At 44.4% G+C, this 16,949-nt stretch overlaps 1 protein-coding gene across 1 annotated transcript; it reads right to left on the reverse strand.

Annotated features, from left to right (window-relative positions):
• Positions 1-7,173: 7,173 nt before the first annotated feature.
• On the reverse strand, positions 7,174-15,808 carry LOC126564005 (mucin-4). Its single transcript, XM_050220903.1, has 6 exons — positions 15,669-15,808; positions 10,563-10,679; positions 10,238-10,363; positions 9,992-10,075; positions 9,712-9,819; positions 7,174-9,581 (listed from the first exon to the last, which is right to left on the reverse strand). The coding sequence occupies exons 1-6, from the start codon at positions 15,799-15,801 to the stop codon at positions 7,174-7,176; spliced, it is 2,976 nt and encodes a 991-aa protein (XP_050076860.1). The 5' UTR covers positions 15,802-15,808.
• Positions 15,809-16,949: the final 1,141 nt, after the last annotated feature.

Raw genomic sequence — 16,949 nt, forward strand, 5'->3', positions numbered from 1 at the left:
CCCACCCATCATCATGCAGAGCTACCCAAGCACACAGTGACCGCTCGGTGGTGCGTACTGGGTTGGCAAGAGCCAAGCGGAGGGAAGGAGAGATGGCTTACCGATCCCAGGCACTTATTTCTTCGTTGTCTAGTTTGCATCTTCCCCAGCTTTGGTTGGGGCTATGTTTGTGGTTTCTGCTTCTGCCCATCCTATCGTTCCTGCTCACCACTCATTTAGATGCTAATGATCGTTTGGTGCTTTGGAACTTGCTTTTTTCGATTTTGCTCCACAAAGGGAAGATACATTGAGCGCAGATGCTTTTTATGATATGATGATGCTTTTTTGCCACTATCCCTGCGTGAGACATTGTCTGGTGCGTGAGGACTTCCCAAAGGTGTAATACCCGACAAAATATCCGATGCAACCAATAACCATCAATCTTTTCGGTAGCTTTGGTAACCTACCACAATGCATAAAAAAGTAACGATTATGTGTCTTGGTGCATTTCAAAATGTTCAACACTATTGACAAAAAAAAACCTGGAAAGAGACATCAGAAAAGGCTCACTCTTGACATTCATTACTTAGATGCGGAGCTGTAATGTCACACGATCGATGATCGATTGTATTGATGTTTAGGTGACAAATTCAACAAGTTGTGCGTGTGTGTGTCTTGCATTTACCACTAAATCCTTTCCTGTTTGATTGATGGTTGTTTAATCTAAGCAACACGGTAGCTTAGTCACTTCGGTTGTTATGGTTGTGTTTGCTGATGACACCGATCCAAAACCGGTAGCTTGGATCGATTGATGTGTCCATGAATTTCTTTCCTGCGGTGGGAATATCGTATGCCCAAAAAGTGCTTATTTTTGCACAGAAGTAGAAAAAATGGGGAATTAAATGCATATTAAGCTTTATTGTTCGAAAAACACAATAAAATCTTTTACAGGGTTCGTAACTGTTATAAAAACATGGCAAAGAATCCTACTTTTTGCAAGATATATTTTTAGTACGTCTGTACTAAAATAAGCTCAATTTAGCTAGCTATAAATAGGTTATTTTGGATTGACCGTTGTTTGAAGATGTGTGAACAATGTCGTCAGATGATGATCTCTTTTTCTCCCATTTACAGACATTTTTAATCAAAATAGTATTCCTAGAATTAACGATTTTCTCCCTATGTTTTATCTTTACTAAAGATGCTCTAACGGATGGAATCAGTAAAAATTAAATAAATGTATACTTTAAGATCTTCTAATCATTCTTTAGACGTATAACTATCTGGGTTTCATCACATGGTTTTTAACCCGTCAAAAGACTGTCATAAAGGCACTATTTTTCACAGAAACGATCGACTCAGCTTGCTATAAATTTGTAGTTTAATATGAGAAATTCTTCATTATCTGAATTATCAACAGTATCCGTCTAAACGCTTTTTACTTTCGAGTAAACAATATATTTATATGGTTCATTAAAGAAATATTCAACAATAAATCCATTATGCTTTTTCAAAGAAAAAAAAATATTTAAAATAACTCTAAATAGGAGCGAAAAATTATTTTCGATAAAGAAACCAACTGCAAAACGTAAAACTTTAAGCGCGCTTTGAAGTTTAAGCAAAATATTTGTAAACCAAATAGCCATAATAGCCTACAAGAAACTACCATCTCAGCATGGTTAGGATTCGAACAATGCATAAGGCTTAACGTCCATGAGACGAACTTAAGCTTTATTTAAATTCAACATCATAAGAGGTATCTTAAGAAAACCGACTTTGGAATTTCGGACACTTGGTGCTTTTGCGATGCAAAACATCGGAATGGAAATGGAACAGCAAAATATGTATAGTACAGTAACAGCTAAAATACATTTATTTTCCCTTTCTAATATATACTATCTTTGATTCTGACCAGTGATCCTAACGACAAAAGCCAACGCAACGTGAGCGCGCAACGCGCCTTCACATCCCTTGGCAAGAGATCGTTTCACCTGTCCGTTTGTACAGTAGAGTATTAAGAAGCCAGCGTAATGTTCTTACATATCCTTCTAAGAGCAAGCGTATCCACATTCGCTCACATCCGTACACGATGCGTGTGGAACAGTGTTGGGGGTGAGTGTGAGTTTCTTATCGGTTCCAAAAAAAGAAGATAAAACAAAAATCCATCTCGTTGTCCAGTACACGTTAGCATGGGGTTGGTCGGAATCCATTCCATGATGGCATCCATCACGATCCGTCACATCGTATCGTTAAAGCTTGCAGCCTGTTATAAACCTGAGTATTGTTCGTAGTTTGCGCGACGTAAGGTAGCTTAGTAGCGGGCCAAGTTGTCACTGACGCTACGCTGGAGCGAATCGTACACCTGGGGCTGCTCGAATGGCACAACAATCTGTTGGATGGACACGGGCTGGTCGAAGGGTACGTTCTCGAGCTGGTTCACCAACGGTGCAACCTGCAGCCCGGTCACGAACTGCTCGTCCGGACGAACGATACGCTGCTGTTGGGCACGCTGGAGCGCCTCGGGCCAGAACTGTTCGCCGTAGCTTTGTGGCCTAGCCAGTGCGACGGCCAGCACGGCAAGCAGGCAAAGGGTAACCTTCATCGTCTGTAGGATACTGTGAAAACACACAGAGACCACGCACCCCCCCGGGGTAAGTATGGGAACACTATTTTTTCTATTTCTTAGTCAGCTACCCCAAAAAACGACACACTCTTGAGGGAGCCGCGATCGACACTATCTCAGACCTACCTTATCCAGTGCAGTTATCCGAAACGATAGAACAGCGGTTCGCCGCTAGATGGCTTTATATGAACCGATCCCCTCTCTCGAAATTCTTAACGATCAGCCGAAAAGCTTCATACTGCTATCATTCTCCATTTACGGGGTGCCATGGGTGTGAGTGCCACGGGGGAGTTGAGTTTCGTTTGAAGATGTTTCCAGTTCACAGCTTCTTTTTTGTTTAAAATATCAGTTAGAAAGAGGCAGCCATGGCTTGCCACCTCCGTAACGATGCTGGGGCGAGACGATCGTCGATCCGCTAATTTGCATCTTTTAACGCTCGAAAATCAATTAAAAATTTAAAAAAATAAAACTAACCCCGGGTGTGATAGTATGCGTGAGGTTCGCCTGATTCCAAACGGCAGGCTGAAGACAAAATTTTGCATACGACAGCGTGGTGGGCAGAATATTCGAAAGCAGTAGATGACACTGGACACAGCGCCGAACGCGGTTATTTAGAGCGTGTAGTTTGTCTTCGTTTTTGTTTGGTTGCTTTTCGTTTTATGGATGAGATTTTTCAGTAAAACTTCACAACACTTTGGGTTGAGATCTTCAACCTTGCTGTTTTTTTTTTTTTTTCGTTGGTTTCGCTTTTCCTTCTCTTTTGGAGAGGCGATCGTTCGTTAGACTAAGTAGAAGAAGATCAACAAGCGACGAACCTGTTTGATATTTTTTTCGATGCCTTTTCTTTGGCACAGACTAGTTTCAGGCACAAAGTTTATTGGTCTGTAAGGTGCAAAATATATCTGGATAAAATTAAATATTCCTGCCGTTCTGGAATGTCTGCCCATTCGGGGCTGGGAGGATCATTTCCTCCCGAGAATGTTTCGTTGCGAGGGTGTGTGTGTGTGTTAGGGATCAATGTTCTTTGTGGCGGTAAAGAGATGTTTGCTGTGCTGTGGAAGAGTAGCTCTTATATTCACGAGCCAAGTAAACAAAACATTTGCTACGTGACATCATCTATTTCGTTTTTATGTTTCGTTTAGAATCGTAAAGAATTATAAAGAAGAGACTCTCCTTTTATTGAACATCTGTTGTTTTGTTGTTTTGTTTTATTCAAATTTAAGCAAAACTTTTATCTTCCAACGATCACTGGCCAGACAGAGTTTTCTTCTTATTGTATCGAAAACCAAACGAAAACAAAAAGACACTCAGATTTAATTTTGGAAACTGCTTGGGCACTGCTTTGACGACTTTTCCTCCGATTTGGGCCCGCCAAACAGGTTTTTTTTATTGGATCGTTGGAAGAATTTGTATCATGGAACAAGAAGATCGAGTCAGAAACGACAAAACTACGCGGTGTCATCTTCGAAATTTCTTTTTGGCGAATCAACATTCTCGATTGGGAGTATAAATAACCTATCGGCGGGTTATATGGTAGGATGCAGTAAAAATGCGTTCAAGATTATGCTACGTGAAGCCTGCATTTCGAGGCTAAAATGTTGATGTACCAACGATCCGCTGAGGAGGTCTTTCATTGGCACTGTCTCACCCATGGACCGGTTATTAGACCTGGATGGAATTTTATTACACTGCATCCGTGTATCTCCAACCCACACGACGAGCTGACCAGATCGGGCAGGAGACTGCAACAAAAAAACCTGCCTTATCTTTATGATTGACCTTCAAAAAGCTCAAACCGCAAGAAATGGTCGATAAATTTCGATCGGTTCGAGATTAGCAATGGCCAACCGACTCACCCACAACGGTACGGTATGCTCCAAATTTGTTCCCTTACATAACCCGGTGTACTGAAAACTGAATGGCAATTAAAAACGCACTACGCAATCGTGGCCAGCAAAACTTCAAAAGCAAATGTTTGCGGTACCTTACCAGCGTACACAATTACCACCGGAACGGGACGGAAGCAACCGGATCGAAATGGGACGCACCGTGCAGCAATACAAAAAAACAAAAACACCCCCCTGCAAGGCATTGTGCGAGCTAAATCAATCCAACGGAAGCGAAGACGCGTTTGAATGAAAGCGAAACATAATCGATCGTACGTACCAACAAGACCCATCACGCATTTGCCTAGCCGTCCCGCCCGGCAAAGCGTTGCGCGGTGTGCGAATATAGCGCGTGCTGCTTTGGACACCATCTCGTCCATACCCCTCTCATGCATGCTCCCATTTTGTTTTAGTTTAATTTTCTGCCCCACCATGCAGCCTGCAAGCCTGTATCGGCATGTTCGTTCGATCGTTCGTGTTTCCTTTCCGTATGAATCGATCCCGTACGTCGATCACGATCCGAAAAAGTGATAAACTGTCAACTTTCACTCTCATTTTTCCCACCCCATCAAGGGACTATTGAGGAGTAAAGGGGGGCTATGGGGCGGTAGAAGCTGCCACTGAATGGGTGGGAAAGTTCGGAAGTCACGTTTTTCAAACGAGGGATGTGGGTGGAGGACTGGCGTGATGGTGGTTGTTGTTGAGATTTTCAGCTACCCTGTCGTGGGCAGACGCCAGGGTACGATACGATACAGGTAGGCGTCATCGATCGACATTGTGTAGACTATTTGAACCGATTTCGATTCGTCCTCTGACGGGAGTGAAAATATTTGATGAGCGGTCAAAGGCCATTTTTCACGGATAAATGTGTTGTCTTCGACATTGGGCTGCTACCATTAAACTACACAGATTCGAACTTTAAAAAAAACTTTTAAATTATGCTGTTTTTTAACACGTAAATAAAAAAAAACCTGAGAATTATTTTCATTCCAAAACAGAGTGATTTTCTGCACCATAGAAATTCGTAGAAATGGCCCCAAAACAAAAGACTTCAACAAGCGACGAACTTTCACGGACGTTGAAAAACGCCTAAAAGTATGCAGCTCCGCATTACACCGTGCTACAGACAATCTAGCAGGCGGGTTTTAAGCCCTTTTTGTTCTCCGCTTTAGCGTTTCATTCAATGTTTGCGTTATTTTGAATTTAAATTAAACAGCTAGGGTGAAGTTTTCAATAGATGCTGCACTTTGTCATAGAAATATTTATTCCATTCTGCATGTGTCCATAGGTTTGTTGTAGTTTTTTACAGTTTTGTTTGAATAATGTTAATTTCACTATCTAGCTAACCCTCCGATCAACGCTACAACGCTCTTAGGCTTATTTACTGCATGTAGTACCTAAGCTGTTCCCTTCCTACAATACTCCTCTCTCCCAACAGATATCTTTATTTACTCACTAACGATAATAACTATACTTGAAAGGTTTAATATGTAGCGTTTGTTTTATTTATATTATGTTTCGGAAACGAGTAAAACTTGTTTTTATTTTTTTTCAGATTAAAAAATGCTTCTTTTCCCCCTTTTTCTCTAACCTTATTCCCAATTGTACTGGAAATGTTAGACGAACAGTGCTTAAGCTGTGTGGACTTTCTAGCGAAAGACAGCAGAGATAAACACATCATCGATTTATCGCTCTATTATCCTACCATTCATTCACCAGCCCAGAGAGACTACCATGTTTAGATTAAGATATGACTTCTGATTTCACGTACACCATCATCAACCTACTCCTTACCAATTTAGATCCTAAACTCTACGAAATTCGCTTCACTTCTCCGCTCTGCTGAGGAGCCGCTCGCACAAAATATTCGATTTGCTGGGAATGGTCGTGGCGGGATGAAAATTTTGATGAAACGAAACCGGGCGGTATATAAATAGCATGACATTTAATAAATACGTACTTGCTAGCGTCCTAAACACAACAGTCTCTTAAGTGTAAAGTAAAACCGGCATGCATGGCTAAATTTGGGGGGGAAAACAGAACATTGAAACTTCTTCCAATAACTCTCTCTCTCTCTATTTCTCTACCGATGCTTAGTCTCGCTTATCACATACCCGGCTGTTCCAATCCCCCTTTGTTGCCCGCACCTGGTACGAGGTATCGGTGTGGACATTAGTAAAATACTTTACGCTATCTACAGTACCTCGGTTAACGTAACGTGTCTCCCATTCGGCGGACCACAACAAGATCCTTTTTTTGAAGCAAACCTTGCCACAAGTACTAAATATAGACGACTGCTACGCGGAACAATGTGTGGTGCGAGAATAAATAATTTGCACAAAGGTAAGTTTTGCCAATTCATTATACCATACAGAATTTGAACCAATCACACAAGACTGTACAATAACCCCTAGCTTGACAGAGCCGAAACGGAATGTGAACAGTACACGATTTTCCCGAATTTAAATTCTATCCCTCCCACTTTACATCTCGATGTTTGAGGTTTGGAGGAAATCTACAATTTGATGGCACATCTGCAGTTAAAGAGCAGAAATACTACCACACGCAGCACACCAGAAGGGTCGGGTCTCCTTACCCATATTGAGGAGCGTCACTGTGTTACCCGGGAGGGGAGAACGTTTAACTGGCACCAGGATTTTAGCTGACTTTCACTGCAGGACGTACTCAGACACTCGTCAAGTTGGGCGTCTGAACACCACCGGTCGCTTCCCGTTCACTCGGTTCCAGTTGCTGTACCTTCTTCGGGATAGCTTCCTCGGCGGTGGCATTGTTTTCGTCCTCGTCGTACTTCAAACTCTCTACATCGTTCTTTGGATTATGCTTAACACTGTCCGACTGGTCATCGGTCGCGTTTGCCGACATTGGAGAATCGATATCGAGCAGAGAATTTCCCGCAGATCCCAACTCTAACCCACCGGCTGTTGGTTCCTTCGCCTTGCTTTCGTCGTCGTCCTCTTCGGAACGATTTTCGGACACTGATGTCTTCGCTGCGGTGGGTGCTGAGGTTGTCGGTGCACTACCACTACCCTCGCCAGCGTCTACGTACTCTTCCGAACCCATCTTCAACATTTGAAAATCACTGGGTGCACTACCGGCTCCACTTGCATCCTGGTCTAGTTCTTCCTCCGAGGAGCTACTGTTGTTGGCGTTGGTAGCATTGTTACGTTCCCATTCGGGGATCAGCAGTGGTTCGCCTGGCGATCTCAACTGAGGCTGTGGATCTTCCTTCAACCAAGCAGGAGAATTTGACGTTTCTTCCTGACTTGATGGTACACCAGCTTCGGAAGTTGAAGACTCCGAACTACTCACTACCACGGGAGAAACGGTTGTGGAGGACATATTGTTCTTCAATTCAAATACTTCCGATAAAATTTTTTCCTGCTTCGCTGGAACATTTTTGCTAGGTGTGGCTGAGTGATGATCCATTTCCATGTCCATCGCCGGTTGGTCAAGCTGCGGTAGGCTGAAATCCTCCGGAATCGGTTGAAATCCCGGATGGATGAGTTCATGCTCGTTATCTTCAATGTACGTTTCGCGTTGTGGAGCTAGCTCATCCGCTACCGGAACTGGGTGACGCGGTATGTATGTGCTTCCAGTGGTGGATGTTTCTTCCGAACCGGTTCCAAGCGTTGGTCCGTGCTCCTCAGAAGATGTGCTTGGCCCTTCGGTGTAGAAGTGCGTATCGTAGATCATCTCATCGCCTGATGCTTCGGAGCTCAGAGATACCGACAAGTCGGACATTGTGGTACTACCTTCCTCAACGCTGCTGTAGGACGTACTGGATGCACCAACGGCAGCGCTTGTCGTGTGTTCTTCTTCCTGCTGAAGCTTGGCCGGTTCTTGAGAGTCACCCATGTGAAGAAATTCTTCCTTGCTCACCGACAATGGTTCTCCCCGTTGTGTATCGTTTCGTTCTGCTGAGACTGCTGCATCTTCAGGACCTTCGGTGTAGAGTTGCGTCTCAAAGATCTCCTCCGAAGACACACCTCCACCAGCCTGTTCCGTAGAACCAGCATGATATACCGTCTCGTAAGCCGCACTAGAATCCGCCTGCGTTGATAGCGTTTCCTGCTCCAAATCGGCCGAATGGTGCAGCTTTAGTTTTTTCGACGATTCACGGCCACTCTCAGAAGCTGCATGAAGATTACGCTCAGTGTACATCTCCTGATCGTACACACTGTCGTCTTCTCCGCGCTGTAGTCCTTCAACCTCCTCCACCTGGATCACTGTAATGGGTTTCGGTTGGTTGTGGTCCACAATGACAAGCTTATCACCAATCTGTACTACTGCCGGTAGAGCGTTATCCTGCTTCGATGTCTTCATGTTACTCTCAGACACGACTTCATCATCCCGCGATGATGGTGGTCCGCTAGTTGAGGGAGCTAGCGCAGGTGCCTGGGTGCTGGTGCTTACGGAGAAAGAGCTGGGAGACCAGGTAGACGCGTCGGCAAATTCCTTCACATCCATCCATTCGTCCGATTCGGATAAGGTCGATGACACCGTACCGACGGTTGATGCTTCGTTCGATTCTAGCCGATTTTCCGCCGAGGTAGCTTTGAGCGATTCTTCACTCACACTCCCATCCTTCCGCTCACCGTCCACATCCGAGCGCATTTCATCGGCGTCGGTGTGACGGACAATTTTCGTCCCATTCTCACCATCGTCGTCCGGTACGTGGACGTCTAGATGTTCAAGATTTACAAGCTCCTCACTTTGTGAGGAAGAAGGTTGGACGGTTGTTTCGCGACTAGCTGCCAATTGTTGTTGCTGCTGTTGTTGTTGCTGCTGTTGTTGCTGCTGTTGTTGCTGCTGTTCTTCTGCACTGGGGCGGTTGTCGGTCAGACGAATCTCTTCCACTTTTGTGATTTCTTTGATCTTGATACCGAGCGGGTTATCGTTGGGCATCGACAGCGTAACGGCAGGCTGAAGTGTCGTTGTCGCCGTAGTCTTTTGAAGTCCAGCCAGGTCTTCCGCTTCGGCTGCATAGTTACCCTTCACCTCGTTCGTTTCTTCGTCGTGCCGTTCGGTATTCGTTGCATCCTTGTTGCCGGACTCCGTTATTTTGAAATTTTCTGTAATAAAAAGGAAATTATGATAAAATCTCTAATTAATTTCTGTGTTAAGCGATGCGTTGGAAGTTGCAGCAGACCGTATTAAGGGGGAGCCATTTTCCAGTTTTTGCAACTAATCATTATCACTTACCTAGTGGTGGACAATTGTCGTATTCTGGGCAGCAACGTCCTGGGATATACTTCGGGTCACAGTCATTTCGTTTGTAGCAGCTCACCTCACTGCACGTAATTTCGCCACCTGGGAAAATTGTTGATGTGTGAAACCGTAACAAGATTAATTATTCAAATGAGCGAACGTCACGCTAGGTTTAAAATGATGTGTTAAAATGTACACCCCAGGGATAGGAATTCTATTAAAATTATTTTAAAGACAACTTGCTCTATTTATAAAAATCGTGATGATGTGTTACCTTGGCAATAACAGGCACGGCACGGAGTATTCGGGTCGAAGACTTTCTCGCCATTGGCATACGTTTTGCCGTCGCGTTGACACTCTGCAAAAATAAAGAACAACTCACCATTATTATTATTATCCAGGGAAAATATAGTTCATCTCGATAACAGAGAGAGCAATCCACATGTCCCTCCAAGAAAGCCTCGATAACCCTTTCGATAACATCACCCTTGGTTTTCTTCTTTTTCTTGATCATACGTACCACACTGATAGTCTGGACAGCATTCACCGGTCTTTTGAATGGCACGGCAACCGTGTTTCTTCTCGCATGCTATCGCTGATCGCTCGATGTAGGAACCATCGTATAGGCACATGTCACTTGCTGTTGCTGCGATCGGTCAATCCGGCCCACCAGGGATGGCATGAAGTTGTAGAAAGCAAAGGAGAGGAAATAGTGTGTGTGATAGAGAGAGAGAGAAAGATGGAAGGAATTTTAATGAAAGTTTTCACTTTTATTAAGCCAAATTCAGAGTGTCAATACCCTCCTCCCCTTTTCTGCGACAACGGCGACAGTGCGTGTGACTTACCGTTGTTGGCACTGCTGCTAGGAACTTCCGAAGAAGTGGTTTCTGGTGCGGCTGGGGACGCTGCCGAGTTTTCTACGTAAATCTCTCGAATCATGCGACGCGATCGGATCACAGGTCCTGTAAGAGACAAATGAGTACAGGATATCAGGATTGATGAGTGATGTCCATTGTTGTCGAAATAATAGGATGCTTTATGTAATTTTTGGGATATTCCTTTGGGTAAGTCTTACAGTTAAAAACTGATATCAGATAAGTTGAAATATTTTTTAATAGGAGCCTAGTAGGTTAAGCTTAGTTGATTTCACGTCGTCATGTTATTTTTCAACACCTTTGTACTGCATCAAGTGATTGAAGTTGTACTTTCCGTGTGTTAAAATTTATTACGATCTGTCTGAAGATAATGAGACTTTTTACTTGTTTGCTCGTCTGTATCACAATATGATCTAGCTACTATCGCCCAACTCTCTCACCTTTCCTAGTGCAACTCTAGGGCTCCCCAACGACACAGCTATACGCGACCTGGATGTTCGGGTCGTGTAGAGGAAGTACTACTACTTCTGCTACTTACAAAGAGCTATTGTGTTAACGCACAACACAAGCATCCATATTAATCGACAGCAGCACGCACCAACAAGCGTGTTTAATTCACAATTCGTTAGCAAAGTTAGTGTGTAATAGCAGTCGATTATTCAGTCAGTCTTTTACAGGCGTGATCTCCCATGTGCGTTCAATCATGCGGGCATCAAATAATGCTCACAATGGCTCATAAAAAACCTTAAAAAAAAACTCCAAAATAGCCCAACTTCCGTGAAGAAGATTACATTCAGGAAAATTGGCAAGTTATTCCATCATCCCATTTGGAATGTGTTGTTGATGAGACGTACCGTGGTGCTTCTGAGATCCGGTTAGCAGAACACTTAGGGACAGCAGAGTTCTTGTTGGGGTGTTGATTGGTACTCGAGCATCTGCCCGGGCCCGGTGAGACCTATAATTTTCCTTAATCACAATTACCGCCGATCGTGGTCATGATGATTCTGTGTGTGTCATTGGTTAGCGTAAAAAAAAGGAAACCCTTTAGAAACCTGACAGACATAGCTGACCGATGAGATCATCGTTCCTAGCGGGAAACGGTAGCACTTTGTGGATGAATATCTGCAAAGTCACTAAATGAGTACCGAGACTAGAACGGACTAGGCGTGTGTTTTGTGCGAATTAAAGGCATCTTTGCATTCCAATATCCTGGTAAGAATTTTTCCGGGACATTGCACAACGATCGACAGTAGCTTGAGTCATAGACGAATTAAGTCGTGACCTCAGAGGATTTCTTTTCAAACATTAAACAATCTCTTAATTTAATGCCATAATTTCACGGGGGACGCATGTACAGCCCGTGCAATGGCGTTCCGCGACAAATCCGTTAAAAGCTCGCACACGATGTAAAGAAGAAAAGCATCCGCCCCGGTGAACAAATAGACAAACAAGAACCATGGTTAAACGCATTCGCGCGCACATAAGCGTTGCTCTTCTTTGTGCATTCGCACGTCGAATGCATCCAATTCCCGCACCGACGTTAGTAGAGAGTGGCCATGAAGAACCGACACGACCGACAAACAATACTCCGTGTGAACGATGACAAATAGTATGGTTTGAGCACATCGGACACAGGTCCGCACTGCACAAACAGAACAACATTAAAAGCACACCGTACACGCAGATCGCCAAAGGGTATATGAAACATGGAACGGGAACGGTGGAGGTAGGTTTTTTGTTTGAGAGAAATTGATTTTCTTCAACACCTTGGATCGTTGACGAGTGACTGAAAACTCATTAATCAGAGATCACTTCCAACAATAGGTTTGCACACTCTGCTGGGAGTTGTGGAGCATTCCGCCTTCTGCAAAGTTGCCAGGATCCATGGGCAAATGATTGAGGCAAACAGTCATCATTCATGTTCAACAATCGTCACCGGTGTATGCTATAGGAAGGACGCAGGTTATCTTTAACTCCATTACAGTTTGCCGACCTATAGGATTGAGGTGTCAACAATGCGTTCGGAGCAGTGCAGAACTTCAAACTAACCGCTTCGATGGAAACCTAGGATTTGAACGCTGAAGAGCGACTTCATATCATCTCAACTTTGACTTATGTAAATAGACTAACTTAGAAAGATAACTTTGCTCCAAAAATACCGTTCACTCAACGCTTGACATTAACCTCTAGATTACGGACCACGGTGACATTTGACGCTCGTTTCTTAAAATCCTAGAATTTGACCACACTGCACAACTCCCGGAATTGCTGAACTTTCCATCCAGCGACAATGAGTTTAGTTTCACAGTGGAGCGGAAACAAGACACCACAAGACACGTCCTACTACTTGGCAAACCCTTGCTGGTCAGCTTACACAAACCGAACGCGACATCCGGACGTCATCGTCCTCTGATGGGCGGTTAGAGATAGAGCCGTCGAGATTTGCATAATTTGCATTCCTCCTTCTACGGTACACACGATAGGAAAGTAAGCTTCTTGTTTTTATTCCTTCACATACACACGCATACATCCACCAAGGTTACCAGGCCAGTGTCGGCCGCCCTCTGGGAGGTTTCTTCTTGGGCCGGCGTGGCTATAAAAATGCAACAAGAAAACGGTGCGCACGGTGGTCCAGTGTTTTGTTGAGGAAGGTTCAGGTTTCAGCAGTGGTCAGCTGTTGTGGCGTTATGGCTACGATGTATCGTGAACGGAGGTTAGGCTTTGAAGGTACCCAAGGTTCACTCCATTCATACTACTTCTTCCGGTTACAGTATGGTCACTGATTACTTGGCACAATTTGAGAAAGCCGTGCCCGTACCCTCACGTTAGCAACGCGTGAGACATTATGCGAATATGAGTCTTTAGCCATAACTTAGAGTATCAGATTTTGCTAAAAGCTAAAAAAGATAATGAACTTTGCTGAACTGGACACTTTATGGTGCCAGTTGTGAAGCGCGATTGCATAAATTGGTCCTACAATAATGATGCAATAGCTGATGTTCCATAAATGTCGTCAAGAAACCAATAACCATAAATGGTCAATACTTGGTCTGATAAGCGTGTTTAACCAACGCTCAATATATCTGCGACACACAAACCGCTCATCTTGTCAATGAATCAACGCTGCTCCGGAAATAACTCTACAAGATATTTAGCGATGCGTGGGAATAAACACGAGTTAAAAACACGATGCATAACAACTGGTATTTCCAGTGAGGATTTCTTGTGGCGGCCGGTGGTCGACATGCATCCTTGGTCAAGTCGCGACAAATGATTGGAATATCCGTAATCTGTTCAACATCTAAATGTCCATAAGTTACGGTGGTTTTTTTTCCCATGTGTAAGAACACATTACCCTAGAAACAATATCGATTCGTTAGCATGAAAATCTCATTTTCACAAGGGCACCCTGTGTTCGCATGACCATGGTACGTGTGTCCTTAAGGATTATGATGCTACCGCCTGTGTTCCCGGAACTATCTCGTCCTCGAGAATTCCCAAAAAAATTAACTCTCCAACTGCACAATGAATCAGGCACGTTACAGTAGTAGCGTGCCATGCACGCGAAAGCGAAAATGATTTAATTGAACTCTTCAAATCGCTGGCATCGTACTACCACCGGAAGTCATTCCCTGCTTCGTAACCTTTACATTACTATCGTGCAACTGCGCGGTGCGGTACAGGCACGGCTCGTGTAGTGGGTCGTGATAATGTTTCAAATTTTGTGACCCATCATCGCCATCGTCGGCCGGTCATTATCAACGGGAGACGAGACGAGCAGACGGAGCGCGCTTGGATGTGCCTTGCAAGCGTAATTAGCAAACACACATTGAGAGCCCTGCCCTATGTCACCCCGGGTCTATTACGAAGGTTATTCGTCCAGCGACTGAGTAAGCGGTTGTGGCACTGGCGGCCAGTTGGGTGTTCCGTCCATTCTGTTTGTGAACCGCGTGTGGACGTCGGGGTGTCTTTAGGGATATACCGGTACGCCGGAGACTAACAAAACAAAAAAAAAAGCCTGCATAAATATGGACTTTTCTGTTTATAGCGCCGTTTGTTTTGTGTGGTCCGGTGCTTGTACACCCGGTTCAAGGCCACACCAGACGGCACTCTGTACCGTATGCTAACCAATAATTCTTGTTTCAAGTTAGAAAAAAATACTAGCTAAGCCTTCCCAACATCGGTAGATTCTAAAGGAATTCTTAAACACTCCGATGGAGATCCTAACAAGACTTCAAGAGTACAAGTGCTTGAAGACAGTATTGTGAGCCCTTTCTTCGATGTAAAAATATTAAAATGCCACCGGGTTGTTGGAGGCTTCTTGGCTTGCTCCTTTACCTTTTCAAGGATGACGCATTCCTAATGTGTTCCATCCGGTGCGATTGCTCGCGGTATAGTTAATTGCATTCAAATTAAGCATAATTCATCCGCACGTAAGTTATGGCCGATGCAAAATGAAGGATGTAAATTATTCTGCGTTGTGCTGTGGGTAGCACAGAAGACTGACGCACACGCGTAAGCAGGAAATCAATAACGAATGTGATGAAACACAAATTAGACTTTGATGGTCGCTAGAAGGATGACGACAGGATGTTTGTCCGGCTTTTAGAATTTGATACTGATTGATGTTTTAGAACACCAGGATATAGAACATTGTTTTATAAATATTCTAACTTTTTCCAACTTCATTCCCACCCAGAATTAACAGTACTTTAATTTAATTTCCGGCATCTCGACAACGCTTTAACAAATTCGCGTACATACACAAAACATGCGCCCAATTAAGTTGTTTACGACTACACCGACAGCGAAAAGACTCCCATCCAGCACGTGTGCCGTCAGACGCGCTATCGATTTCGCTTTGCATTAGGTGCACAACCCTACCTAAGCCGTATGTCTGATTAGAAGCGTAAACCTAACATCTAAACATCATGTGAACTAACACCGCCGGGAAAGTTTCTCCCTCGATCGTACTCTCATTTCTAATTTCTATTCAAAATCGCACATGGCCGCAAAGGTGTCGGCCAGTCCGCTGACTACTGCGTTGCGTGACGCGTTGCTGATGCAATTACTCACCTGTCTGTACGACGGACGCTGTGAGAAGCAATAGGCACATCGTTACTCCGACCAGTGTGCCTTGTGCTAGCGCCGCGGGACGTCGGGCCAGCGACGATCTGGAGGTGGTGGTCCGTTTATCTACCGGTTCCATCTTCACTGTCTCGAGCCTCGAGCCTCCTAGTGTTGCCGGTCGAGTGCTGGTTGTTGTGCTGTGCGCTGAAAGATAGGAAACAGGATGGAAAGTCAAAGTTTAGATCTGGAACTGCGATACACTAATGCTGTCAGCAGTGCATGAATGAGGCAGGCTGCTCGTACGAAGGCGTATAGCAGCAGTCCACTGCCATTACACGATCACATTAATAGAATTGGTCGGAAATAGATCACGAAAGTGAAAGACCCATTGTGGCTGCAATTAGGGCGAGTGAGGTAAATTTGTTGAAGTGTGGTATTTGTTGGTAGAGAAAACCCGCTACGTCGGGGGCGAAGGTGTTGGTTGAACTTGAACGGCCAAACCCTTCTTGCTGCGAACAGCTGGTGAACGCTTGGAGGTACTGCTAGAAGGAGTTAGGTAGGAAAGCCAGACAGAAGGGACGTGGTATACGCAAAAAAAGTTCTTTAGAAATCAAACTCTTGTTAGAGTCGTGACAAGAGGGTTTAGGGTGTCTAACCATTCCATCAGCTTCTTGTACGTCATTGTAGCTAGCCTTCATTATCCCGTCCCGGGGAGTGGTCAGTACCGGTGCACAACGAACCAAAAGAACTATCCGATAAAGTTCGTTAAAGCGAGACTAAACGACGCTACGTTGCGACATTAAATGAACCACTACAACGTGTCCCGTTCTCACCCTCTGCGTACAACCAGTGTAAGAACACACAGCGCACACAATCCACAAAGGTCAAGAGAATTTATTGCCCGCCGTTTCCATCGGGGCAGTTTGGCAAGTTTTGCGTTTTCCACACATTTGTCGAGGGTCGCGTGGACTCCGGTGGACTCCCTTCCCGTGGGGACACGTACGTGTCATCGTAGCCGCACGGGAACATGTACAGTTTTACGACTTAGCTCATTGACCGAATGCATGAACCGGTTGGAACGTGACGGTGGATGGTTTATTATGTCACAATGGCACAAGTTGATCGAAATAGGGCCATTAAAGTATGCAATGTTCATTCAGTGGAGTAAGGTATGATTTAGGGGTTCTGTATGAATGAAACGGGATTTTGATTTGATGGGACGGTTTCTTGATGACATCGAGAATTAATGGATTCCCCGGTTTTGGAGCTAAAAGATGACACAAAATC

Source organism: Anopheles maculipalpis, chromosome 3RL (assembly GCF_943734695.1).
Source record: "Anopheles maculipalpis chromosome 3RL, idAnoMacuDA_375_x, whole genome shotgun sequence".
NCBI classification, from domain to species: Eukaryota; Metazoa; Arthropoda; class Insecta; order Diptera; family Culicidae; genus Anopheles; species Anopheles maculipalpis.

Coding starts and splice junctions, on each gene's coding strand:
- LOC126564005 (XM_050220903.1), bottom strand. CDS start 15,801: ATGGAACCGGTAGATAAACGGACCACCACCTCCAGATCGTCGCTGGCC. Junction 10,364..10,562: donor TAGCAGCAGTGCCAACAACG/GTAAGTCACACG, acceptor GACCGATCGCAG/CAACAGCAAGTGACATGTGC. Junction 9,820..9,991: donor CCGTGCCTGTTATTGCCAAG/GTAACACATCAT, acceptor CAATTTTCCCAG/GTGGCGAAATTACGTGCAGT.